The sequence below is a fragment of the Dipodomys ordii genome, unplaced genomic scaffold, assembly GCF_000151885.1.
Source record: "Dipodomys ordii isolate 6190 unplaced genomic scaffold, Dord_2.0 Scaffold148, whole genome shotgun sequence".
Classification (NCBI taxonomy): domain Eukaryota; kingdom Metazoa; phylum Chordata; class Mammalia; order Rodentia; family Heteromyidae; genus Dipodomys; species Dipodomys ordii.
In genome coordinates this window covers 5,094,047-5,121,958 of record NW_012267364.1, presented here as the reverse complement: position 1 = coordinate 5,121,958, position 27,912 = coordinate 5,094,047, and the positions used below count along the sequence as shown (strand labels likewise).

General features: G+C 46.8%; 1 protein-coding gene across 1 annotated transcript in view; it reads left to right on the top strand.

Annotated features, from left to right (window-relative positions):
* Positions 1–368: 368 nt before the first annotated feature.
* Sh2d4b (SH2 domain containing 4B) overlaps positions 369–27,912 on the top strand; it is a 54,439-nt gene continuing 26,895 nt past the window's right edge. Inside the window, exons 1-6 of the mRNA XM_013032082.1 lie at positions 369–542; positions 2,715–2,727; positions 5,447–5,606; positions 7,437–7,584; positions 15,289–15,436; positions 26,458–26,674. Coding sequence (XP_012887536.1) covers positions 369–542; positions 2,715–2,727; positions 5,447–5,606; positions 7,437–7,584; positions 15,289–15,436; positions 26,458–26,674 — 860 coding nt within the window. The remainder of the gene's footprint in view (positions 543–2,714; positions 2,728–5,446; positions 5,607–7,436; positions 7,585–15,288; positions 15,437–26,457; positions 26,675–27,912) is intronic.

Below are 27,912 nucleotides of genomic sequence, written 5' to 3'. Positions count from 1 at the left end.
ACAGATCACTCGACACCTACTGACTGGCCCCCGGCAGGGCTGGGCTGAGCTGGGTACTGCTCTGCTGAGCTGGAAGTTTGGATCCTTTTCCTTGTCGCAGGTGAAGTCAAGACCCAGGCAACTGTTGAGAAACCCCAGTGTTGGGTGCTCCCACAAGCTGCCGGCGGCTAAGTTCCCAGGGGCCTGTTGCCTGGCCCAACAGGCCTCTGATGCTGTCCTGGGCAGAGATGAGTTGATCGCTGGCTGGGAGCTGAGATGGAAAGTGACGATGCTGAATCAATGACGATGCCGGGAATGGACCTGGAGTGAGGATCTAGGGCTGCAGGGGTGGCCCGAGGCATTGGCCTGGCTGCTCTTTGGGGTGCATCATGCTGCAGCAGATCCTCCATGACATGTACATCGACCCCGAGCTCCTTGCCGAGCTGAGCGATGTGCAGAAACACATCCTCTTCTACAAGATGCGAGAGGAGCAGCTGAGGCGCTGGAGGGAGAGGGAGGTCTGGGATGCCCTGGCTCAGGCAGACGGCCTCAGGCCCCCGAAGGTGAAGCGAGGTATGTGTCTGAGTGGGTAGAAGAGCTGGTAAGGCCGGGCTTGGCTCTTCTGCAAGAAGGGGATTGGTAGGTCGAAGGCTGGGGGCTCGAAACCCGGTGCTGAGCTGTCAGGCCTCATTCGCCAGGTGCTTTTGTCTTTTGATCAAGACCACCTACAGGTCCAGGCTGTAGCAGGGACTAGACAGGGTTATAGTAGATCGGGGAAATGGAGACTTGCTTTGTCTTGTGATAGGTCCACATTCCAAGGGACCACTAGGAGCTCAGATGGTGGTCAGGTGTATGTGAATTGCATGATGGGAGAATGCAAGATCTTAACCCCAATGAATGTTCTTGGCCACTGGCAATTCCTCCCTTCAAGAGTTCTCAGTGTAGGTCCTGTGCACCAGGCCTCTTGCTCTGGATCCTCCCATGAGAGGAGGCTATGGGTTGGGCCCGAAGCCCTGCTGTGCATTTAGCAAAAGGACACTGGGCCAGGGCCCAGTGGCCATAGCAACTGCAGACAAGAAGTAGGGTGGTTTATATGCAGTCATGTGCCAGTCAAGCCTGTGGGTGTGTGAGCAAAGGCAATGGCTCAGGACCCCTGGACGGAAACAAGAAGGCTGCTACATACGTGGAGGTCCCTCTTGTTTATGCAGTACTCACATTACACTCCACAGTGCTGGTCCTTTTCCCTTTCTTTCATTTCCCACAGCCTTCTTCCACTCGACCTTCACATAATCAGAGTGAATGATAGGTGTTTTGTGGGGGAGGGTGCTGAGGGTCATTCCTGGGGCTTCTTCAACTGAGGTCCTCCTTCCCTCGCTTGGCTTTTTCACTCAAGTCTGACACTTTACCACTTGAGTCGCACCTCCACTTCCAGCTTTTTGCTGGTGATGTGCAGAGAAGAGTGTCTTTTTGAACCAGGATTCCTCAGATCTCAGCCTTCTGAGTAGCTAGGATTGCAGGACTGAGTCACTGGGGCCCCTAAACAAAGCAGGACTCCAAGGAGGAGACTGGGGCAGGGCTGTGACTTGGCTACAAGTGGCTTGTGCCAAGTCTGAGGCCTTTCTGAGCTGGATTTGCTGGCAGCGGAATCATATACTGGTGGAGATGATGATCTACCTTTCCCACTCCACCAGCCCTGAGGACTACCGAGGGTCCAGTAGGTCCTTCTGGAAAAAGACGGATGACTCACTTTTCAAAATGCAAAAATATTTATACCAAGATTTGTCCTTCATCGATGCCTACAGTTTCATGTATAAATTATATGTCATACTCATTTGAGTTTCTGGCCCATAAGATTCTTTTCTAGGTAATTAAATTTCTGGAAATGAGGGGGGCACTTTGAAGAATATGTATGCTTCTCCAGGTCAGGGTCCTGGTCAGAGCTTCAGTTCTGCCCTTATGAACTGTTTGGCTATGACTTAGGGAGAGGGATGCTGTGCCCCATGAGGCCAAAGAGCTTTTTGCGAGGGAGTCTCGTGCCTGCATCATGTTCTGAAAGCGTGATGAAGGGCCGTGAAGGTGAGTTTATATCTGCTAGATGCCTGCTCTTCCCCCAATGCCCCCCTGTCTCTGTGGGGTGCAGGGCAGGCTTCCCAACCCCAGTTCAAGTGCTGAACCCCACAGAAGGGAGCCAAACCATCCAAGCTCACCCCAGTTGCTGCAGAATAGAGTCAGGATGCGCAATCTTGTGATTTGGCCCTATTCTGAGGGCTGATGTTTTTCTTTTTGTCGTTTCTCTTCCTCCCTCATTCAAGCATCTTCCTTCGAGGTCCTCACCCACTCACATGGCATAAAAGAGGTGTCTTCTGTGCCCGGTTGAGCTGTGTGCCAGTCTTTTAGGATCCCTGAACATGTCTTATCAACCTGTTAAGATAGTGTATCTCCTTTTCTTCTTCTCCCTCCTTGCCCGTAGCTAATGTTGCACATACTTAAAAAAAACTCTTTTGAAAAATGTTTACAAAATTGTTATTATGAAGGTGATGTACAGAGGGGTTACAGTTACATAAGTCAAAATAATGAGGACATTTCTTTTTGGATAATGTCACCCTTGATCTTGCCCAGTTTCCCCCTCCTGTTGTATAGTTCATTTTCCACATAGTGTCCAGTGAGTACCACTGTATTTGTTCACCCTTTGTCCTCCCATTTCTGTGCCTCCCAGGGAGAGATAAATAAACAAGACAAAAAGAAAAGGTAATAAAAACAACAACAGAGGGGGAAAACCCCTCTTGTTTCCATTTCCTGGAGTTCATTTCAATAAATATTATTTTATATGATCAGAGACGCATAGATCGATGAAATACAAATGCTTTTCCGAGCATCTATCTACCCATCTCTTCCCCACCATTCGTAATTTCTACCCCTTTGTGTCTCATTGTGTGGGAGGGCCTTTCCCCAGGCCCTCAAGAGGCCTGTTCCTTCTCATGGGCCTTCCTCCCTGATGCTCCTCTCAGAGAGCCCATCCCCATCTCTCTGTTACAGCAACCTGGTTGATATTCTCCCCTGCACTTGCCACCTCTGAAAATAATAAAGCACACACAATGTACTATTTACCATTTTAACCACTTAAAAACAGGCAAGACAGTGACATTTACTACATTTAAGATGTTCAAGCCAAGTGCTGAACAGGCTTGAACAGGCTCACGCCTGTCATCCTAGCTACTCAGGAAGCTGAGATCTGAGGATCGTGGTTCAAAGCCAGCAGAGTTAGGAAAATCCATGAGACTCTTATCTCCAGTTAACCACCAGAAAACTGGAAGTGATGCTGTGTTTCAAAGTGGTAGAGCACTAGCCTTGAGCAACAAAGCTTAAGGGCTCCATAACTGACAAAAAATAAAAATAAATTAAAAAAAAAGATGTTCAGTCATCAGCACTATCTAGTTCCACAGTAATATTCCTAACCTTTGAAGGAAAGCTCCTATACACTACGCATACACATGCTTCTCCCTATTCTTCCTCCCCTTCCTCCCTGGCAACCCCTCAGGGGGTACCTTTTCCTCCTCCTCCACCTCCTCTTCCTCCTCTTCTTCCTCCTCCTCCTTCTCTTCTTCTTCCTCATTCACTTTTTCTTCCTATGAAGGAAAAGATCAGAGTGACAGGCAAAGTAAGGCCTAAGAGCAATGTGTTCTTTGGGAGCAAGCAGAACACATCCAGATAGAGATCCATCTGACCTCTGCTAGGACTTTCAAATGCTCAGCTTACCCAGTCCCTCAGATCTGTAAAGTACCTATATGTTCTTCATAGAATGTGAGAGTCATTGATTGAAAGACATACCTGTTTCTTGTCCTACTAAGAGAGATCTAAATTCAACCATGACACACCCTTAGTTGTAAGACATTTCATGATGGCTTTGTATGTATGTATAAAATGATGAATTATCCTTCTTTATTTGATGTGATAGATCAGGGTTTGAACTCATGACCTGGGGCACCTTTTCAAGGCTGGCATCTTACCATTTGAGCCACAGCTCCACTTCTGGTTTTTTCTTTTTTGCTGTTTAGTTGGAGACAAGAGTCTCACTGACTTTCCTGCCTAAGCTGGCTCTGAACTGTGATTCTCAGATCTCAACCTCCTGGGTAGCTAGGATTACAGTTGTGAACCACAGATAGCCTGGCAATTATTATCATTTTTAATGGAGCCATTGAAATCTCAGGAAGGCTTCACCACCTGCTTTGAGAAACAGGTGGGAGGTGAAGTTAGAATCTAAGTCTAGATCTACTGGTATTCACGTTTCTTTTTTCATTTTTTCCCCCCATCGCAACACATAGCATCCTATAAAGAAAGACCCACAAGTTTGGATTTTATTTCTACTTGCAAAGCTTTCGATTCTTTCTTCGACGAATTTCTCTGTAAACCGTAGCTACTAGCCACACACGTGAATAACACTTGGTTTTTCCAAACTCTTCCCTTAACAAGCATGAGGTCTGTCTCTTAAGTTATAATAGTGTCTGATATTTTGAGCAGACTTATTTTTCTCCTGCATGACGTGTATTTCCAGCCATTCAGTTCATTTACCCAACTGCTAAAACAATGACACCCAGTTTATATTCATTTTAGCAACACCATCATTTTTGAGACAGATCTCCATTTTAGTCGTCAATGGACTCTGTTGTGGCTGTTGGCAATCTCGGTGGCTCACCGCCATTGCAGGTGTATTTCTTATGACCTGCAGTATGATGCAGGTCATGGAGATGCAGGGCCCTAGGCTGCTTCATCTTGCAGTTCCACCATGTCTGATTCCTTCTTTCCAGCCACAAAGAAGGAGGGAGAAAAGGTTCATTGGTTCCTAACAGGCTCCAGCCTGGAGAGACCCAAGGCCACTTCCTCCCCCTCTTGCTGTTCTTTCTGGTCCAGCCTGGAGCACCTGTTCTAGGAGCCAGCTCAGAGAATGTGTTTGTGCTCTATAGAGGAAGAAGGCAGGTCCTGGCCCTTCTATCAGACAAGTATCTCTCCGGGTTCCATTTTTGGATGACAGCAGTCTGCTCAGTGGTGAGATAGTTGGGGTCCCTGGACCAGTTTAGGGTGCTCCTTCCTTCTTCTTCCCTCCCTCCCTCCTTCCCTTCCTTCCTTCCTTCCTTCCTTCCTTCTTTTCTAACTTTCTTGTTTTATTTTGTCAGTTGTGGGGCTTGAACTCTGGGTCTGGGCACTATCCCTGAGCTCTTCAGCTCAAGGCAAGTGCTCTACCACTTGAGCCACAGCCTGGCTTCTGTTTTCTGGTAGTTAATTAGAGATAAGAGTCTCATAGATTTACCTGCCTGGGCTGGCTTTGAACCAGGATCCTCAGATCGCAGCCTCCTGAGTAGCTAGGATGACAGGTGTGAGCCAATGGCACCCAGCTAGGATGTTTCTTATTAATTGGAAATCAGATGTGTTTCTTCTTCTTTCTCGGTTCTCCTCCCACTGTGGGGGGCAGCGAGCAACAAGCACCTCCAGTGGCTGCTGGGAGCGGATGGCGAGGTCTGGGTGTGGGTCATGGGCGAAGGCCCTGGTGACAAGCCCTATGAAGAGATCTCCGAGGAGCTGATTGCTGAGAGGGCTCGACTGCAGGCACAGAGGGAGGCTGAGGAGCTCTGGTGAGGGGCGGTGGCTTGGAGGGCACTGGGTGGGGCCTGAGTGTGGAGTCCTGGTGTGGGGATCCAGGCAGAGGACCCTCAGGTTGTCATAGGAGGGAGGAGATGGCATTTGCCTGGCTGGCTGTGTAAAGCTGTGCTCAGATCAGGTGACACTAGCATTGGAGTTTTGCATCAGGTGAACCTGTGAATTTAAGTCCAGGCTCTAGCAATCAGCTGAACTGGGGCCTCATTTTCCACATCAGTAGTGCGTGCATGCGTGTGTGTGTGTGTGTGTGTGTGTGTGTGTGACAACTCCTTTCCATAGACATGTGGTATAGATTCACCTGCCTAATACATACAATGTGTTCTGGCCTCTGCCTTCCATGGTTGTCATGGGGACAGTACAGAAGCCGGGAGCCACCCTTGTTAATCAGCTTGGTCCTCTTTACATTGCTTGAGTTTCTCCCCACTGAACCGACACTTGAGTCCCCTGTAAAGTTTAGACTCTGTCTTCCTTCATCCACAGCTTTTTAGTATTTTCCATCAAATTTGCAAATGCAAGTTTGGAGTTGACTCTAATGTACTCCATTTCAAATGATAGTGAACCAGTTTAAAAATTACGAAGGCATGCAAATAACATTGCAATCTATAGAGTAATAATGAAAACCACAGCCAAGACCCACCATCCAAGATTAACCATCTAGATGATACATGCTTTGAAAGCTGTTTTATTTACACTTTGACAACTCCATTCATATAGATTGCTGATACTATTTAAGATTGTTCTATAGTATTTACTTATGTGACAAGCCCAGTTTATTGGTTCTATTGGTTCTATTGAAAGACATGATATATATGTATATATATATATATATATGTGTGTGTGTGTGTGTGTGTGTGTGTGTGCCAGTTCTGGGCTTGAACTCAGGCTCTGGGCACTGTCCCTGAGAGCTCTTGCTCAAGACTAGCACTCTACCACTTGAGCCACAGCTCTACTTCTGGCCCTTTGGTGGTTAATTGGATATAGAAGTCTCACAGACTTTCCTGCTTGGGCTGGCTCCCAAATATAATCCTCCCAAATAGTTAGGATTACAGACATGTGCCACTGGCACCCAGCAATATAATTGTTTATACTATAAAAAGTCTCTGATGAACATTTTGTATTTCCAATTCTTGTTTTTCTGGCTTCTAGAATGATCCTTCTGACTTATGTTGTGGGATAAGCCACCAAGAGAGACCACATGAACACAGAGTATAGCAGATAGAAAGTCTTTATTAGCTGGCTGGGACTACACTGGGTAATCAGGTGCCCAAGGCAGTACCAAGCCTGTTCTGAGGCCCCCTTTGCTCAGGGGTGGAAAGTCCCTAAAGTTTTCTCCTGCAGGTGCAAGCCAAGTGGGAAGTTACAGAAGTCAAGCATAGCATTGAGCTGGGGCAATGTGACCCATTTCTAGGACCAGTTCTCTGACCCATTTCCATGACCCATTACTTAGGAACATAGACGGATCAGTGGATACATATATTTTTAAATGTCAAGCCATAGGGAACTAGTCTCATGGGTGGAGGTGCAGTGCTACCTTTAAGATGGAGTCACAAAAGCAAAGTGCAGTTACAGAAGCTAAGCGTAAACTCTAAGATGGCGAGGTTTGATAAGCCCTATCACACTGACATTCCCCTGTGAGAGTACCTATTTCTCTCCTCCTGTGCAAATATGGAGTTTGGTTGACCTTTGATACCTGCCATTCTCCACTCCAAGGTAAAATTACTCATTGTTTTTATTTGAAGTTCCATTGTGACCTGGACTTTTGGTTTTTCACTCAAGCTGATTCCTTTTGGGTACTCTCTTGGAAGGAGACAGAAAGAGGCAGAGATCACCAAGAAGTTTCGAGATGCTCTGGCCAATGAGAAAGCTAGGATCCTGGCAGAGAAGTGGAAAGTGGAGATGGAGGACCGAAAGGCTGCCAAAATCCTGGAGGAACGCATCCACGAGGAATTCAAGGTGAGCCACTGCATGGGCTTCTGGGTAAAGCCGCCTGCTTTAGCCCACAAGGCCAGCAGGGCAGTTTGGCTCAGACTTTTCTTCATGAGACCAGAAATCAGGCATGTCTGAGCAGAAAGGAGATGGACACACCATTTGAGTCCATCCATGCCTCTAGTCAGATGAGGAAACTCAAGGTCCGGCAGGGACAGAGAATTGGCAAGACCACATGAACTAGACTTGGATGTTTGGGCCAGTGGTGAGAGGAAATAGCAGGTTCTCAGTAGACTTTGGGAGTCACAAAGAGCAATTAGGAGCTGTGTCTATTGGCTGGAAGGATGGAAGACCTTTTCTGCTGGATGGTCACACTGAGAGGAATGGCTCTCAAGTCTTTGAGAGGATGCTTTTGAGTTGAAAGAGACACATATTCACAATGGTAGGTTCTCTTTAGGAAATGCTCCAGGAAAGGACAGCTAAACAGCTCTTATTAGGTTCTGGCTAGCTCTAACAACTCACTTTTCTGGTAGCATCGAGCTTCCTCAGGCAGGCTATCTATCTATCTATCTATCTATCTATCTATCTATCTATCTATCTATCTATCTATCTATCTATCTATCTATCTATCTATCTATCTATCTATCTATCTATCCATCCATTTATTTATCTAGAGCCAGTACTGGGGCTTGAGCTCAAAACCTTATGCTCTCACTTGACTTTTGAACTCAAGGTTGGCACTTGAGCCACACCTCCATTTCAGGTTCTTCTGCTGGTTAAAAAATAAGAATCTCATGGAATTTTCTGCCCAGGCTGGCTCTGAACTGTGGTCCTCAGATCTCAGCCTTCTGAACAGCTAGGATTACAGGTGTGAGCCACCAGCACCTGACAGCAGGTGCTTCAGTGGGGCCTGGTATCATCTATAGCACAGGGACATGGCACCCAAGTTATAGTCTGGTCCAGTCTCTTTGAATGAGACTTTGGGAGGAGCCATTATATAGAGGTGCAGATGTGGGGTCGATGTATATGACATCTGCCCATTCTATTCTAAATGGCTTAAGACCCCCACCCCCACCATAGTGACAGATTAAAAAATATCATTTATATTGCAAATATTTTCTCAGGTTTTTTCTTGGTTTTGGTTTTGGTATTTTCAGTACTAGATGTGCAGAAGCTCAAATTTTTTTTTTTTTTTTTTCAGTCGTGGGGCTTGAACTCTGGGCCTGGGCGCTGTCCCTGAGCTCTTCAGCTCAAGGCGAGCGCTCTACCACTTGAGCTACAGCGCCACTTCCGGTTTTCTGGTGGTTTATTGGAGATAGGAGTCTCACGGTCTCTCCTGCCCGGCTGGCTTTGAACCGCGATCCTCAGATCTCAGCCTCCTGAGTAGCTAGGATTACAGGCGTGAGCCACCAGCGCCCGGCAGAAGCTCAAATTTTTTATGAGCCAAATGTATTAATCTTCTTTATCCATTGTCTCATGCTCACATATATACATATACATGTATGCATGTGTTCGCATATTTATATATACATATGTACATTATACACATACATACATACATACACTTACATACACATATATGCACACACATATGTGCATACATCTTTTCTTTTGCCTGTTGTTTTGCTGACTAACTTGGAAGGAAGTTCCATAGCTCCTGGCACTGTGGTGTAGGTGTTAGCAAAGGCACTTGTGCAAAGGGCCAGGCTGTAAGTATTTCAGGCTGTGGGAGTCCTCCTACGTTCTGCACTATACTGCGCAACTCTACCTTGGTCGGATATTAGGAGCGACAGACAATATGTGAAGAAATGCATTTGGCTGCTTCCACTAAGACTTCATTTTAAAAAACAAACAGATGCCAGATTGGGCTTGGGAGTTAGTTTTCAAAAATCCTGATAAAGCCCTCAGACCTTTCGGGAGCATCTCCTGTGAACGCGGGCACCGTCCTGTGGAGTAGGGGCACACAGTGGCATGCCTACTGCAAGCAAGAATGCTTCTGTAATCATATGTCCAATCCAGTCCGCAGTGGGGGAGAGATTTGTGTTATTGGTTTGGCTGATGACTATTTTAGTCTGCCGGGGAGGAGGAATACCAATTCTTTTTTACTCTCTCCAGCAGTGACTGTCATCTGCTTCCCTGTGGGCTCCTTCCTCCACAAGGCTGAGCTCAGATACTGGGAGCTGAGTTTATGGTAGAGTTGGGTGCACAAAGAGGATCATGTTCCTGAAGGAGATTCTCTGATTGATGGTCTCCCTGAGAGTTTTGGTGATAGAAGGGGTGGAAAAATTGTAGGAGGCTCTGTGCCAGGGTTCATGGTGGAGTCAGTAAAGCTACCTGGCATGACCCGAGAGTCTTCACATTTGAGGGACTCAGATGTAGAATGTCGGTGTCATTTCCAATGGAAGAAAAAAGATCCAGTGTGTTGGTTTTAGAATATCATTTGTTGAGTGTGAATGTCATCCTGATATGGGCTGTCTTTGTTCTAAGGAGGCTCGGGAACTTGTATTGAGAGTTCTAGAGGGGCTGCACAGGGCAGTGTCTGTGGGGAGCATCTGATACGGGGCCCTGGAGTCATCTCAGGTTTACCATCTTGGGTATTTGGGTGAGATCTGTTCCTTATACACTGGCTTGCCATTGTGTCAAGCTCTTCATCCCAGGAAATAGTTAAATATAGGCTGGAACATTAGCTGAGAGGTTTCTGTAGAAGATTCCAGACGGCTGGTGGCAAATTCTTCACTACTGCTCCCTCTGTGAGGTAGAACTTGCTTTGATGTCTACAACACAGCACAAATGACTAACTGCCACTTAATTAAAAAAAAATATATGTTGGGTGCTGATGGCTCACACCTGTAATCCTAGCTACTCAGGAGTCTGAGACTTGGAGGATTATTGTTGGAAGCCAGCATGGGTAGAAAAGTCCATGAGACTCCATACTTAATTAACCTAGGGCCAGAGAGGGTGAGTAGGATGTGTCAAATAGGACAGTACCAACTGAGCAAGCAAGTTGAACAAATGCTGGCAAAAACATAGAAAAGTGTGTGTGTGTGTGTGTGTGTGTGTGTGTGTGTGTGTGTGTATTTACAGATTATTCACTTAAGCAAACAAATTAAAGTAAATAAGGATTATTTTTAGCTAGACTCTTACCCAAGCTGGTCTTGAGATTCTCCTGCTTCAGCATCCAAAGGGATTACAGGTATAGGCCAGCAATTTTTATTTAAATTTTAACGTATAAAAATGTAGAAAGTAGCACAAATATACAGGAGCATGCAACTCACAAGTTCAACAAGCATAAATATTCTTCCATATTTGCTTTATACTTGAGAAATAACAGTATTTCTGAAACTGCTAAAGTATAATCTTTATATTCTTTCTCTCCCTCCCTTTGAATGCATAGTTGTAGTTTCTTTTTCTTTCTTTCTTTCCTTCTTTCTTTCTTTCTTTCTTTCTTTCTTTCTTTCTTTCTTTCTTTCTTTCCTTCCTTCCTTCCTTCCTTCCTTCCTTCCTTCCCCCTCCTTCCTTCCTTCCTTTTTTCCTTCCCCCTTCCTCCTTCCCTCCCTTTCCTCCCTCCTCCCTCCCTCCCTCCCTCCTTTCCTCCCTCCTTCCTTCCTTTTTTTCTTTTCTTTCTTTTTCTTTTATTTTGGTGCCAGTTCTAGGGCTTGAACTCAGGGCCTAGACAGTATCCCTAAACTTTTTTTTTTCCTCAAGGCTTGCACTCTACCACTTGAGCCACAGCTCGACTTCCTGCTTTTTGTTGGCTATTTGGAGATTAGTGTCTCATGAATTTCCTGCCCAGGCTGGCTTAAACTCATAGTCTTCAGACCTCAGCCTCTTGACTAGCTAGGGTTCCAGGTGTGAGCCTCTGGTGTCTGGCTCCTGTTTCTATTTTATAAAATGCACAAAGACATAAAAACATAAAGCATCAATTTCTAAGGCTGGATTCAATTTTTTACAAATTTTATAAATAGTTCATGGTTTTCACATTTTATTTATTTCTGGTTTTATTTATTTTTTCAATTCTTTCCTGATGACTTTAAGTGGTTTTCATTTGGGGCTAGCATAAAATATACTGTAATAGTAAACATCCTGAGACAACTTTCTTGTACATATATGGCATTTTTTTCTTTTTTTATTGTGAGAATTCCATACAGAGGAGTTACAATTACATGGACAAGATAACGAGTACATTTCTTATCAAGCATTGTTGCCTCCTTGTTGTTTCCCCTTCCCATCCCTTCCCATCCTCCTCCCCTCCCCACACCCAGGTATTTTTCTTTCCTTTGGTGGAACTGATGCTTGAACTCAAGACTTTACACTTACTGTACAGTCACTCTGCTACTTGAGCCATGCCTTTAGTGTTACTTGGTAATGTATTTTATCTGTGCAACTCATAAGGACAGAATGCACAAATCTGCAGCCCTTTAACTGCCTCTCTTGCAATGTTTGTTTTTGGGAGCTGACCTTTAAGAAACCTGCTACCCTAGATTACCATGCTGTAATGACAAAACAAAACAAAATAAATCCAAATTAGCCACAGAGCAAAAGTGGCTAGGGGCATCGAATTGCTAGACATGTCACCAAATCCTTCCTTAAGCCACCAGCCCATCCCAGGGGTGAGCCCAACCATGGCCTGACCTCAGCTGAGGCCATGTGGAAGAGAAAAGCCATCTACCAAACCCTGCCTGAATCATTACTCCATAGAATCATAAGGAAGTGAAATTGTTATTGTCACCAATTCCAGTTTCTGGTAGCTAGTTGCTCAATAACAGGTAACTGAAGCTAGCTTTTCCAAAGGGATTTATGATGTCTGGATTGGGTTAGTAGAGATAAACAATCAAGCATACCTCTCTCTCTGCTTCCAATGCTCTATGAAACATAGAGCTCATGTCTGTACTCCCAAAGATGGCTATAGAAGAGCTGAAGTTCTGTCTTTCCATGACATGCCCAGGCATAATTACTAAACCATCTCCATCAAAGAATGGCCTGGTTGCTGGGCACCACTGGATATACCTGTAATCCTAACAACTCGGGAGGCTGAGATCTGAGGATCATGGTTTGAAGTTAGCTGCAGCAGGAAAGTCTGTGAGATTCTTTTTTTTTTTTTTGGCTCGGTCGTGGGTCCTGAACTCTGGGCCTGGGCGCTGTCCCTCAGCTCTTCAGCTCAAGGCTAGCACTCTACCACTTGAGCCACAGCGCCACTTCTGGCTTTTTTCTTTTTGCTTATGTGGTGCTGAGGAATCGAACCCAGGGCCTCATGCATGCAAGGCAAATGTTCTACCACTGAGCCATCTTCCCAGCCCTGAGATTCTTATCTCTATTTAAGCACCCAAAAAAGCCAGAAGTTGAGCTGTGGCTCCTGTGGTAGAGCAAGCCTTGAGCAGAAAAAGCTCAGGAACAATGTCCCATGATTATGATTTCAATCCTTGTTTTGAGAGTGGTTCCAAAGAAGTTGTTATTGCTCTTATCATTGGTCAGAATAAACAACTCCTCATTACCGCAAGGCTGGTCTTTCCCTGAGGATGCTTTATTGTCCCTTTCAGGTATGATCCCTTGTCATAAGGATGTTATCCTAGTTTTAAAGTGACTTCCATGACTAGAGAGAGAATGGCTTCCAGCAGAGACACATCCAAAATGAAGGCAGGGATGTTAGTCTCTCTTATTTTTAGTTAATTCTTGGGCCCAAGAAAACAGCAAAAGTAGCTTTTAGGCATTTCTCACAGTATTGTTGTAGCAGGCAAACACAAATAATGGTGATGCTGGCTGCTGGGGGCTCACCTGCACCTGTAATAATAGCTACCCAGCAGGCTGTGAGCTGAGGATTGCAGTTCAAAGCCAGCCCAGGCATGAAAATCTTATTTCTCCAACTAACCACCAAAAAGCCGGAAGTGGAACTGTGTCTCAAATTGTGGAGTACTAGCCTTGAGCACAAAAGCTAAGAAACAGCACCTAGGCCCTGAGATCAAGTCCCAGGACTGGTGCCAAATGCTTGTATTCTATTGGTTAATGATTCAGGTAGGGTTTCTTCTTGAAGCAGCATTTGCCTCCATGATAATGACGATGTCTTTCTGATGCAACATTTGTCTCCATGACATTGTCCACTGGGTGAACAGACCCAGGCCTTTGTGAACTCCTGTGCTGTTACTGATGCATTATTAGTTAGGGGGATTTGAATAAGCTGGACAGCTTAGAGGGCTTTGGGCAACTACCGCAGGCCAATCAGTCCATTTCTGGATGGAATGGGAGAGTTGTACATCTCCTTCTTGGCTGGGTTGGCCTTTGGCTCTTCAAACGTATCTTCCAGTATCTCAGAGTGGCCAAAGATTTCTGATCGTCATTTAAAAAAAAAAAGAATTTTTAGGCAACTTCAGTAGTGTGAATTAAATCATTTTAGCAAGACCTTGGAGAGAAAGGCACAATTCTGTGTGTTTGTAGTTGTGAAATGTTTTCCTTTTGTCATCTCTTTGCTTGTAAAGAGCTCGCCTTTGTCACTGTAAATGGCCAGTCATTTTCCTTTGAAAGAACGTTGCTGCAGACTTCTGACTCCCTGGATGATACTCCTGTTCTTAAAGTGAAGAGGTGGCACTGTCACTTAATGTCACTTAGTGTCCTCTTTCATGTTAGTCATATCTGGGTGGAGTAAGAAAACCACTGTCATCTGAGATGGGGAGGCCCCATTTATCCATGGCCCTGTCCCTGGTTCTTCTCTGTGTTCTATTATGGGATGAATCATGTCTCCCCTAAATCCATATATTGAAACCCTAACTTCTGGTAACCTCAGCATCTAACTATTTGGACATAGGGTGTTCACAGGAGTCATTTAAGCTAAAATGAAATCTTTTGGATGAATTGGGCCCAAATTCAATAAGACTGGTGTTCTTCAAAGAAGAGGAAATTGGACAAAGATGGACACACACATACACAGAACAAAGGTCATGTGGGTGGAAGAGATGGTGGGTGGGGGGAAGTCACCTGCAGCCTAAGGAAAAGATCCTCAAATGACCCTCTGTACAACAAAAATATTTATATAGATACCATATAAACACATATACACACCCAAAGTGTACCGTATGCACACATGGACGTGTTAAAATGAAATCCCCTTGTATACCTGTTGTTACTATGGATATTTTTTTTCATAAAAAGAATGAAAGCAGCTTTTCTGATGTGCAGACCTCAGGACTGTGAGGACTGTAAGTTCTCTCGCTTTGGCCCCTCAGCCTGTGGGGCTTGGTTATAAAATCCATTCAATGAGTGCAAGGGAGTAGGAGCAGGGGTCTAGGCAGGGGTTGACTGGCTGCCTGTAAGACCTCTGTAGGTGGGGCCTGCGCCGACAGCATGTCAGGTGGTGCCTGGTGGACCAGTGAGTGTTGGGATCACCATTAGAAGGCCACAAAACCCTGGGAAGGGCTGTTACCCCAGGAGGAGTGATTTTTTTGTGTCCCTCACGTTACCTGTTTACATTGTTGTTTCTCCTGACTGAGAATGGCTCAGGCTCCTCTTACTATCCTTACTTTTGCTTATAGTTTTAGAGTTTACAAATTAGTCTCCATATTTCAACCAATTTGATTCTTCCCGAGTGTCCTGATCTCAATTGTGTTGGGACTGAGATCTAGGTGGGTAGGCAGGAGGCTCATCACCGGCATACCGCATCCATGACGGCTCAGCCCGGATCTGCTTCAGCTTCCCAAAAGTCTTACTCTCCTCTAATGTCAATCTATCTCCATGACTTCCTAGAGGAAAGAGGAAGAGGAGAGGAAGCGAGGAGAAGAGCAGATTCGCCTCCAGGAGGAGCACAGGGCCAAGGAACTGTACTGGACTCTCAAACAAGCCCACCTCCACTGCCAGACCAGCGAGAAGGAGGAGCGAGAGTGGGAGGAGCAATGTGAGTCACACCTGCTGCCAGCCCAAGTGTCCAGCCTGCACCTCCACCCCCCATGTACTGAGGAAATACTCAGCCTCCCTGCAGTGCCCTGAAGTACCCCACAAGGCTTTGCCCATGTGCATGGTCCTGCTGGGGGACCCAGCAAGGAAGGGCACCGGGCCCAAGGGGCTTATGTGTCTTTTCCAGCGATTTCTTACATTATAAACATGTAGGCTAGGATGGCAGAGCTGCCAATAGTTTCCTGGCTCTGTGCTGTGTCCTGGGGATTCAGTCATGAGTAGCATGGTTTCTGTGTTGGAGGGATTCCAACCAGAGCAGAAGAGTGGACTAAAGGTGTGCAGGATGCATGTCACCTATGCTGGTGGGCTCCAGAGGATTGATGGAGTAAGGCTTGATGGTTGGCATAGGGATCACAGAGGCAAAGAGAGGCCTCCAGAGGGAATCCCACACATGCACATCAGTGGCACAGGCTGTGGCAGGCGTAGGGAGTGTGTGGCGGCTGGAGCTTGCCAAGTGATAGGGTTGATGAGAAAGAGTAGCTGGAGAAGGGCTGGCAGATGAAGGCCGGGGTTTTACTAGGTGCCTGGAGTTTGTTGGAATTTGAGAGGATAAATTCCCAGTTTTATGTGAGGAAAGCATATCAACATTTCCAGACATAGGAAGACTCGGAAGGTGGCTCTGTGCGCATCTTACCTACGAAATATTTTTAAAAAATACATTGCTGAAAGATGATATTCTCACCTCGACCTCAACCTTTGTAATTGTTCATGTATTAAGCAAGGAGAAGTGGTATTTCATTATGGCTTTTTTATTTTTTATTTTTGTCAACCATGGGGCTTGAACTCAGGGCTTGAGGGCTGTCCCTGAGCTCTTTTGCCTGATACTAGCACTCTACCATTTTGAGCCACAGCACCACTCCTGGTTTTCTGGTGGTGAATTGGAGATAAGAATCTCATGGACTTTCTTGCCTGGGTTGGCTTTGAACCCTGATTTTCAGATCTCAGCCTCCTAGGGGCTAGAATTACAGTCACCAGTGACTGATCTCCTTATGGTTTTGATAGATATTTTTTCCTCATGACAGAAGCCACTGAGAGGCCTAGGAGCTGGAGGGGGGAGGGGAACTCCACTCTGGGCCCCATGGAGCCCAGGGTCAGATGCATGGAAGGTGGAGGGAAAGATAGAGTGAGAAATCACAGGCAGAAGCTTTCATGGGGAGTCTCTCTGAAGAGGTAAGACAGGCAGGTTTAGGATGTACTTCCACTGGGCTCTGGATGGAGGCAGCCCCTCCAGGTCACTCATGTCAGGCCTTGGGGGAGACTATGGCAGATAGCTATTGGACCAGGTGCAAGGATTTGTAGGCTGGCTCTCGACTAACTAGCTGTAGGAAAGGCTTTCCATGGGAGGGAAGGGGAGGCCTCCTAGGCTCTGCAAGGCCCCGAAGTCACAGTGCCAGGCTGTGGGGTTTGGGATCTGGGTCCATATCATGTGTTTTCTCCTTTTGGGGACAGGCTCACACATACACAACATGGGCAAAGCTCACTATTCATCAAGGGCAGGGTCCACTGAGAACTTCCGGGCCATGGTTCTTCCACTTTTGTTGTTGTTGTTTGTTTGTTGTTGTTCCCTAATATTGGAGCTTGAACTCAGGATCATGCTGTAACTTGGTTTTCTTGCTCACAGCTAGTCCCTTCTCCCTTCCTTCCCCCCCTGCCCCTCCCCTCGTCTCTCCCCCCCTCCCCTTCAGTCATAGGTCTTAAACTCTGGACCTGGACACTGTCCCTGAGCTTTTTTCATTCAAAGCTAGTTCTCAACCACTTTGAACCATAGCACCACTTCCAGATTTTTGTCTGGTAGTTAATTGGAGATCAGAGTCTCATGGACTTTCCTGCCTGACCTGGCTGTGCATTGTGATCCTCAGATCTCAGCCTCCCAAGTAGCTTGAATTACAAGCCTGAGCCACCATTGCCCCGCTTCACAGCTAGCTCTTTGCCACTAGTGCCACACCTCCAGTTCTGTGTTTTGCTGCTTATTGGGAGATAGAATTTCTGAGACTTTCCTGTTTGGGATGGCTTTGAGCTTCCAGTCTTCTAGATCTCAGTCTCTTGAGGAGCTAAGACTACAGGTATAAAGCTACATATTCCTGATGATCTGTTTGTGTCCCTTTGATGGAGGTCAGATTTTAAAAAAAAATATTCAATTTTATGTGCCAAACCCTTAGGAGCACCTTGAGGCACAGTAGGTTTTGGTGTTTCTATTTTATTGAGAGAAACTGAAAGCGAAGCACAAATTCAGCAGGCAGACTGGGGAATCTGCTACAGTGAAGGTTTGTTTCCTTCCTTGCTGCTGGACCTGTGCTCTAGCCTGAGGACTAGACAGATGTAGGATATCCAGTTCCCAGGTTATCCACACAGGAAATTGCACAAAGCAGCCAGGAGCCTGCCTTGATTCCTTCCTGTGGAGTTTCTGAAATACACTGCCAAGGAGCCCTTGAATTCCCATGTTCCAATCTTAAGGGGTGTGGGCTGAGGTCTTAAGAGCACCAGTCGGAACACTTGGAATAACAAAGTTGTTTGAATCAGCCCCCCAAAAGGCCACAGAGGTGCTGTCTCCACTGAAGCTCAGAGCTGGGTATCTCTGAGCGCGCCAGCTCCAGGTGATCCTAGTGACAATGTGATTTTCTTGCAATGCTTTGGCCTGCAACTCGTAAGAAGTGCTCAACACTGCCCCTCCAACCAAGGAGCAACCGGATATATTGCTTGAGCTCCTACTGTGCCTACAGGTACAATTCCTGTCCTGAAAATCTCACTCTCTAGATAAAGGGGCTCACATGAACAGTTGTTACAATTCAATGAGATGTCCCAATAGAAATTTCTATAAACACATGAAGTGGGAAAGGGGATGGGGAGGACCATTTGGAGAAAAGCAAGCTTTTTGGAGACATCTTGTGTATTAGGTGGTATTTGATTTGGGGAATAATAGGTAGACTGCAAGAAAAGGTGTCATATTAGGGGGAACAGCACTGAGCAAAGTAAGGTCATTATATTGGTCTGTTTTCCAATAGAATCACAAAATACCAAAGATTTCAGAAAGGAAAACATTGTGGAGATTAGAAGTCCAGACAGCATAGTGCAGGCTCCAGCCAGAGCCCCATTGGCAGATGGCATCCTAGAGGAAGCGTATATGAGACAGAGAGATCACGTAGTGAGACAAGGGGCTGGGAAGGTGGCTCAGTGGTAGAGCGCTTGCTTTGCATACATGAGGCCCTGGGTTCAATTCCTCAGCACCACATAAGCAGAAAAAGCCAGAAGTGGCACTGTGGCTCAAGTGGTAGGGCCCTAGCCTTGAGCTGAAGAGCTGAGGGACAGCACCCAGGCCCAGAGTTCAGGCCTCACGACTGACAAAAGAAAAAAGAAAAAATTAAAAACAGAAACCAGACAGCAGTTCAGCCTTGCTCTTGTAACAACTTGCTCCTCCAAGGACTAACTCCCATGTTCCCAAGAGAACCAACTTAATATCCCTCTCACCTCCCACTAGGATCCATTTGTGTGTGTGTGTGTGTGTGTGTGTGTGTGTGTGTGTGTGTGTGTGTGTGTGTGTTCCTGTGGCTAGGACCCAGGGCCTGAATGCTGTTCCTGAGCTTTTTTTTTGCTCAAGGCCCATGTTCTACCACTTGAGCCACAGTTCCCCTTCTAGCTTTTTTTTTTTTTTTGGGTCTGGTCATGGGGCCTGAACGCTGGGCCTGGGCGCTGTCCCTCAGCTCTTCAGCTCAAGGCTAGCGTTCTACCATTTGAGCCATAGCGCCACTTCCGGCTTTTTTCTTTTTGCTTATGTGGTGCTGGGGAATCGAACCCAGGGCCTCAGTCATGCAAGGCAAGCGCTCTACCACTGAGCCACCTTCCCAGCGCCCCTTCTAGCATTTTGGTGGTTAATTTGTGATAAGAATTTAAGGACTTTCCTGCTGGGGCTGGTTTCAAACCTTGATCCTCAGATCTTAGCCTCCTGGGTAGCTGGGAATAGACACATGAGCTACCAGCAACTAGCTAGGACCAATTTGTTTTTGAATAAACAATGAACACTTACTAAAACTACCACTTTAAGTTACATATTGAATATTGAATAAAATAAGAAGAAAAAAAGGAACAGGTGTTTTCCAGAGTGGGAGGGAAGGAGGCCTCTGGTGTTGGGGCAGGAGCTCCACAGAGCTCACTCAGGATGATGTGAGGAAAGATGAGGTCTTGACATCTACCCCAGAATTTGTCCTTTGGGATCTGGATTGTGGTGGGGCTGGGCTAAGCCTGCAGGAATTCAGTTCTCCTTCACGGGTAGAGGTGGGTCTGTTTTAGTTGAGAGCAGAGCCCACTAATCTCAAAAGCATCCAGGAGAGTCAAAAAGGAGCCAGGTACACCTCAGGTACAGGGAGTAGTCCGTGTTGAGATCCAGCCCATCAGAAACCTGCTAGAACTCTCTTGCTGCCATTGCCAGATATTGCTCTGCCATGGCCAAGGACAGAAGGGCTAGCTCAACGTCCACAGCCTCGTGGTCACTGCAGGACCCTTCTTCTTCCTCCTGAGCTGGGTGTCGGCCTCCCTCAGGACCTGTGAGCATGGCAGCCAGTTCAAGATCCACAGCAGCTAGGTCGTCTTCAGTTGCCACAGCTGGAGATGGCAGAGCTAGATCCTGGTCTTCAGCAGCTGGACCATTCAGTAACTCCTCTTCTTCCACCAGATCTGGAAGTTGCTCTCCCTCGGTAGTCATAGGGAGAGCCAGGCTGAGATCCAAGGTACCTTGATGCTGTTGTGGCTCTTTTGTTGCCACAGCCTGCTGTGGGGGCATCTTGACCGATGTTCCTACTCCGAACTTGAGACCCTCAGCACTGGGGGTCTGGGGTGGGCCATGGGAAGTCAGCGTGTCTTCCTGGCTTTTGTAAGCCTGCCCTGAGCTGGCTGTGGTTGCCTGAGGGTTCCTCCAGGGTAACCTCCAGGAATGTGGAGGTCTGGATCCAGATGTGGTCCAGCGTCTGAAGGCATGGGCCAGGCGCTCTCCCCACGAGCTACTGAGGCCGGAGCTGGGCGAGGCCGGGAGACCACAAGGCAACATAACGCCGTCTCCACTGTCTCCTGAGAAGTGAGCAGGCTGGGGCTGTTAGAGGTGTGGCTGCCAGGACACCGAGTTCCAGGTTCCATTTGGGCCATTGTGAGGAATTGAGGTCATTCCTGTATCCACTCACCTGAGCCACTTCCCCTGCTGCACACATGATGAGCCCTGGCCTGTGGCTGCCACAAACAACATATCTGCACAGCACCACCTCCCCTAGCAGGCCTGATGCAACTAGTGCCCAGGCTTCCAGGACTAGTCTGGAGGATCCTTTCTTTCCTTCTTTCTTTCTTTCTTTTTTTCTTTCTTTCTTTCTTTCTTGCTTGCTTGCTTGCTTGCTTGCTTGCTTTTTTTAGGTCAATTTTGGGGTATGAACTCAGGGCCTGGGTGCTATCCCTGAGCTCTTTGTGCTCAAAGATAGCGCTCTACCTCTTTGAGCCACAGCACCTGTTTTTCTGGTGGTTTATTGGAGATAAGAGTTTCACAGACTTTCCTATCCAGGCTGGCTTTGAATCGAGATCCTTAGATCTCAGCCTCCTGAGTAACTAGGATTAAAGGTGTGAGCCACCGGCTCCTGGCCCACTTTTGATTTTCTGTCAGTTAATTGGGGATAAGAGTGTCACAGACTTTCCTGCCAGGTTGGCTTTGAATCGTGATCTTCATATCTCAGCTAACTGAGTAGCTAGGATTATAGGTGTGAGCCACCAGCCCTCCTAGGTTCCATTGTTAAAGGCCTCCTTGACTCTTAGTATTGCCACACCGGTGATCATACCTTCAATGAGTAGTACTCTGGGGGACACAGTTAACCTATAGTCAAAGCAGATGCCATCAGTCATGGGAGGTGTTATAATGTAGTCATGACCTTGGGTTCAGGATGGATAAAGATAAAACAAGAGACTGGAGATAAGATCTTTAACTGAAGATAAGAGTCTCTTGGGCTTTCTATCCAGGCTGGCTTCAAATCAGGATCCTGGGATCTCAGCCTCCAGAGAAACTAAGATTATAGGCATGAGTGAGCCACCAGTGCCTGATTACAAATCAAGAATTGAGAGGTCAAGGTCAGGCTACATAGTGAAGCCCCTGTCTCAAGATGAGTTAAACTCCAAGCTTGTCATTCAAACCTAACAAAGCTATTTTTATTAATATGAAGGATCTAGGGAGCCATTACTCTGGGGAGGGCGTGTGGTTTTAATAAAACAGCCAAATTAAGTTCTCCAAGTTAAAAATAAAAGGATGTTACCTCCTTTAGTATCACTTGAGTACAGTTAGTACTTAGCTTGCATCCCAGGCCTCTGGCTTCTCTGAATATTTTCGGGTCATTTAATAGGCCAGTTCATTTGATAATTTTTCAACTTTGTAGGACTGTAGAGTTCAATAATGTCTTGTGGCCCAGAGATTTAGTGATGAACCAGGAAATGCTATTTATTAGTATTGTGTGGTTAGAAATGTAAATGAGATTTTAGAGCAAATAGCAAGACCTGGATCCACCCCTGTCCATTGTGTGTGTGTGTGTGTGTGTGTGTGTGCTGGCACTAGAACTTGAACTGAGGGCCTCTTGCTCTTGCTTAGCTTTTTCTCTCAAGGATAGTACTCTACCCCTTAATATCACCTCCACTTCTGGCTTTGTACTGGTTGATTGGTAATAAAATTATCTAGATTTGTCTGCCATGCTGGCTTGAAACCCTGCTGCTCAGATTTCAGCCAACTGAATGGCTAGGACTATTGGTATATGAATGACTCTGGAGCTCAGCTCACCCTTATCTTTGGTTTATTTGGGTCGCAGTTCCAAACCAACAAGTGGAATCCTATTCTCTTGTCCTTGCCCCCGAGAATGCTGACAGAGCTCAGGGAAAAATGTGTGTGTGTAGGCTCAGCTCAGGGTCCTGTGATGTTCCTTCCATCCCCTTCCTTCTTAAAGAGCATACCTGGATCCTGGTTCGAAGTCAGATCTAACATGTAGTAGGCTGGGCAGAGGCTAAGTTTGGCTGAGCTGGTGAGGATGGTTTCTGGCCTGGAACTGGGATGGAGCAAAGTACAACTTGGTTTGGGAAGGTGAGCTCAAGGACAATACAAAAGAAGGGATTTTCTATTTGCTGGGCAGGTTTTCTATGGACACCATTGTTACTTGACTTAAAAGAGGTGAAATCCCCATAATTCCATTGTAAGTAAAAAAAAAAATGTATGAACTGAGAGGACACCGAATCCATCTCAGGAGGAGAACATCCTGGCTGACTCATACAGACCCCCTTCACCTCGGGGTGCATATTGGACCCCCTGGTAGTAGTCTGAAGTGTCCCCCAGACTCTGGCTGATGTACTTTAGGCATTACAATTCTGACCAGTGATCGCCTGAGCTGCTCTGTACCTGATGTGTGCCTCGTCCAGGGTTCTGCCACCTAGAGTCGCCCTAGAATGCCTAGAGGCTTAGTTTTACCAAGGTGGAGTCATTCCAACTCTCCTCAGGGACTCCTGCAGTTATGCCTGATGGTCACAGGAGGGCACTGTGAGCAGCCATTACTAGCTGGATAAGGATGGTTGGCCATTATCCCCAGGAACTCTGTGTAGGGCTGAGAGCCCCCCTCTTTCCTTGGCCCAAGTTAGCTGCTGGTGAAACTTGCTTTAGTGCCAACTCACACATTTTCTTCAGGTGACACGGGCCTACAAAAGTGTGTGTGTGTGTGTGTGTGTGTGTGTGTGTGTGTGTGTGTGAGAGAGAGAGAGAGAGAGAGAGAGAGAGAGAGAGAGGTGGGGGGTGGAATCCCCCAACACTTACGTACCTATTTCCTCTTCTAACAGTGCAGGAAGCCTTCATGGTGCACAGATTTTAATTTTTTCTATTCCCTGAGAGGAACACCTGAACCCCCTCAGCCTCTTTCCCCTAACCATTTCCCTTGTAAGTAGACACACCGGTGTCCTGATCTCACAGCCTCTACAACAGGACCCTTTTCATATACGACCTGGTATGTCGAAGCAGCCCTAGGAGCCCCCCACCCCACCCCATTCTATACATGAAAAGATGAAGTACAGATGCAGCCATTCACATGGCCCACATCTCTCTGTGTTGGAGGGTTCCCCACTGATTTTCAGGGACGGCAGTACCCATCACTTGCTGATGTTGCGCTACAGGATGGTGCTGGTCACCTGACCTATGAGGGTAGATGCTGACACTACCCCTTGGAGAGAAGAAGAGAGGGGAGGTGGCCTGTCCCAGGAACCACAGGCAAGTTCTCTATAGAGAGGGGTCACCGGGGCCTGAGGGCAGCAATAAAGGATCTTCCAGAGCCACGTGAACTTCCACAGGTAGCTCTTCCTCCCCAGTTCCAAGCCTCAGGCCTCCTCTTCCCCCACCTGTGCCATTCTTTACTGTCAAGGATGAAATCTTGGCTGCTGTCCTGATCTCTCTCTCTCCTGCTCACTACCAAGCCGTACACTAGCCCACATGTAGACACCACCTTCTTAATCTCTAATTCATCACCCACTTACCCCTCCATTCTCTCCTCAATCCTTTTCCTGACTATGTCTTAGCTCAGATTCCCTACTATTATTCTTCTGGATTTCTATTTTCCAGGTTTCCATTCTTGCTTTTATCAGGTTTATTCCTACCACAGGAGCTCAATCAAGTGTGTGTGTGTGTGTGTGTGTGTGTGTGTGTGTGTGTGTGTGCTGGTACTGGGGCTTGAACTCAGGGCCTCACATTCTCAGCTTCTTTTCACTCAAGTCTGGCATGCTACCGTTTGAGCCACACTCCCTACTTCTGGATTTTTACTGGTTAATTGGAGATGAGTTTCACAAACTTTTCTGCCTTCCTGGGCAAGCTTTGAACCTTGATCTTCAGATTTCAGCCTCCTGAATAGCTAGGATTACAGGCGTGAGCCAATGCTTGCTGTGCTCCTAGGTGACGCCTTTTGTAGCTTCCTGTTATCTCTGGCAGACCACAGCAGAACTTGTTAGCTGGTATGTAGTCTTTAGCAGCCAGGCAGCATCCAAACACAGTGGCCTTGTGAAAACCAGAAACACAATTCCTCTGTCATTTATCAGAAAATGGCTCAAGTAACTGAAGACAGCTATGATGATGTGGTAACTGCGCCCCCTGGTGGTGTGCAGTGTGTGGCTTGCGCAGTCTCAATAGTTGTCCTGCATAGTACTGAGCAGGCACAACCAGGCTCTAAATGAGTGTGTACTATGTACGAAAATGGCAAAAATCCACCCTCTTGCAACAACTAGCCTGCTTGTACCTGTGGAGATGTGGACTGCTCACAGGGATTCTGTCAAAAGGAAACCCATAACTGGGCACTGGTGGCTCAGGCCTGTAATTGTAGCTACTCAGGAGGCTGAGATCTGAGGATTGCAGTTCAAAGCCAGCCCCAGCAGGCTTTGAATCACTAGGAAGCCAGAAGTGGCATTGTGGCTTTAAGTGGTAGAGTGCTAGCCTTGAGCAAAAATGCTCAGGGACAGTACCCAGGCCCTGACTTTAAGCCCTCAACTGACACAGAGAGAGAGAGAGAGAGAGAGAGAGAGAGAGAGAGACAGACAGACAGACAGACAGACAGACAGAGAGACAGAGACAGACACAGAGAGAAAGCTCACTATTATGTGTCTTCAGTATTGAAAGAGCTGAGGAGGAGGGATAAGAATGGGATTCTAGATACTTTATCCAGCAGCCCTTGGGTAGCAATGTCTCTACTTCTCAGGATTGGGAAAACTAAGACCCAGAGAGATGAAAACTTGCCCAATGCCAGAGAAGGAGTCAAGGGCATAAATCCCTATCTGCCTGTCACCATCTTGCTGTCCCCTGGGGACGGTAAAGTCCTCAGGGTTACTGGCCTTGGGGTTTTAGAGCAACTTGTAATGGAGTCACTGCAAAGCCTGGTATGGGGCATGCTGACCCAGTCTGAGTTTCTCACACAATGTCTGGCAGATTTTGTGGGTTTCTTGGTATCTGAAAGTCAGTGGGTCCCCAGAGCCCAGCTTTCCTGCTTGGAATGGCCTTCTGCTTCTTTTTGTTCTTGAGAAAAGTCTCCTCTCGATCTCTGCCGACTGTCTTGGTTCCTTTTCTGCTGTTGTGCAGAACCCCTTTGGCTGCTCATTGAAAAAGGAAACAGGTTCATTTTGTCTCAGGGTTCTTGGAAGTCCAAGGGCAAGAGGAGAGAGAGTGAGCACAGAGGAGCCAACCTGATTTTAACCACCGGCTCTGCAAGAATGAATTCATTCCATGAAATCCAGTCTCACACCCCACCTTCTCAATCATGCTCCCTGCCCCACCCCCAACTCTACCATATTAAAGCAAGTTTCAGCATGAGTTTGGAGTGGGGAAAAACACATCCACCCCCCAACATAGATCTAGGGAAATTCTCCTGCTCTGGCTCCTTACAGATTATGAACTCTGATACTAGTGTGTGTGTGTGTATGTGTGTGTGTGTGCTGGTATTAGGGCTTGAGTTCCTGCTTGGCTTTTTCCAGTCCAGGCTGGTGCTCCACCACTTAAATCACACTTGCAATTTTCGGCTTTTTGCTGGTTGATCAGAGACAAGAGTCTAACAGACCTTTCGGCCTGGGCTGGCTTTGACTCTCAATCCTCAGATCTCAGCCCCTCTCAGCCAGAATGACAGGCCCCCAGCTCACACACGGTATTTTCAAGGCCATTCGGCGGTGACATGTTGTATTCTTGAGGAATACAAAATGCAGAAGGCCAGAGAAAAAGGCATCTCGAGTCTCCAACCTGCAGAGTGTTCATTGTCCAAAGACCCCCTCTTCTTCCCCTCACTTCTTCACCACACTCCTGGGCCTGGGCGCGCGGGTCACTGGAGCTGGGGCTTGGTGCTCCCTGCAGCCGGGAGCCGCTGACCCGAGGGGTCCTCGCAGGTGCGTCCCCCCCCCCATCCCCGGAGGGCCATGGACCGAGGCCAACGCTCCCCTTCTTCCTTGCAGTGCGCAGGTCCAAGGCAGCCGACGAGGAGCGGAGCCGCGGGGCGCAGCGTGCGCGCGACGAGTCCCGGCGCCACTCCCTGCGGGCCATCCAGGAGGGCACGGTCGCCGGCCTCAGCTCCATGTTCCAGGGGCTCGGCCAGAACCCCGCGCGGGAGGCCCGACTCTACCATCACCTCCCTGGCCCGGGCCCCCCACCGCCCCGCGCCGAGCCGGCCAGGTGGGTCCGCGGAGCGGGGAGGAGGCCTGGGGGCCCCCGGGGGGGGGTTCGGGGCTTTCCCCTCTTGGGGGCCGCAGTGTCCTGCGGGGGCGCAGGCAGGGGCTCACTCCCGCAGCCTTACAAGTTGGCAGTTGCTGAGCCTTAACTCCTCCCTTGATCCTCCCCAGAAAAGCTGTGACCCTGGTCCAGGGCACCCGTAGCCAATCAGTAGGCTGAGAGCCAAGGGTCCCAGCTGGAAGCCAGCTCGGGCAGGAATGTCCATGAATGCGATCAGTTGCCCACAAGTAGGGTTTTTGATAAATATTCATTATTTATACATTTATTATTCTTGCATTTATTATCATTAAACTAATTTATAATTTTAATACATTTATATTTTAGAAATATTATTTTAACAAATATAAAAATGTTATGAACATATTTTTATATTCTTATATTTATATATCACATAGTATATTTTATATAGTATCAATATAATACATAGATATAAATACTTCAAATATTGTACATATTATTTTAATAAATGCTTATTTACAAATCAATACTTACATATAAATAGATATTTACAAAAAACTATTAGTGGGCATTGGTGTTATTTCAAACCTTCATCACTAACAGTCCTTTGAATCATCATCCCCTAGAAATTAATTTCGTATAATTATCTACAAGAGGAATTTCTGAAGTGGGAGCTTTGGGTCAGGGGTTCTGTATTTGACCCTCTGCAGGGTTGGTGTGTACTTACGCTCCTTGCTAGCCTGGCCATCAGGATGTGGTCCAAGTTTTTCTGTGAGAATAACATCTCAGAGCAGATTCCAACTCGCATTTCTTCGTGAGAGGGATCGAGCATTTTGTATATGTTTATATATGTTTTTTCTTTTTTGGTGCCGGTTTTGGGGCTTGAACTCAGGGCCTGGGTGCTGTCTTTGAGCTTTTCTGCTCAAGGCTGGTGCTTTACCACTTGAAGCACAGCCGTACTTTCAGCTTTTTTTTTTTTCCTTCTGGCTATTTGGAGGTAAGAGCCTCATAGCCTTTCCTGTCTGGGCTGGTTTCAAACTGGGATCCTCAGACCTCAGCCTCCTGTGTGGTTAAGATTACAGGTGTGTTACTGGCACCTGCTGCCTTTGTATTTATCTGTGTGTTGATTCTCATACCAGATTTTCTAAAAATTGATTTCTAGATACTCCTTAAATATTAGGCAGAAATACTCTGTGTGTGTGTGTGTGTGTATGTGTGTGTAT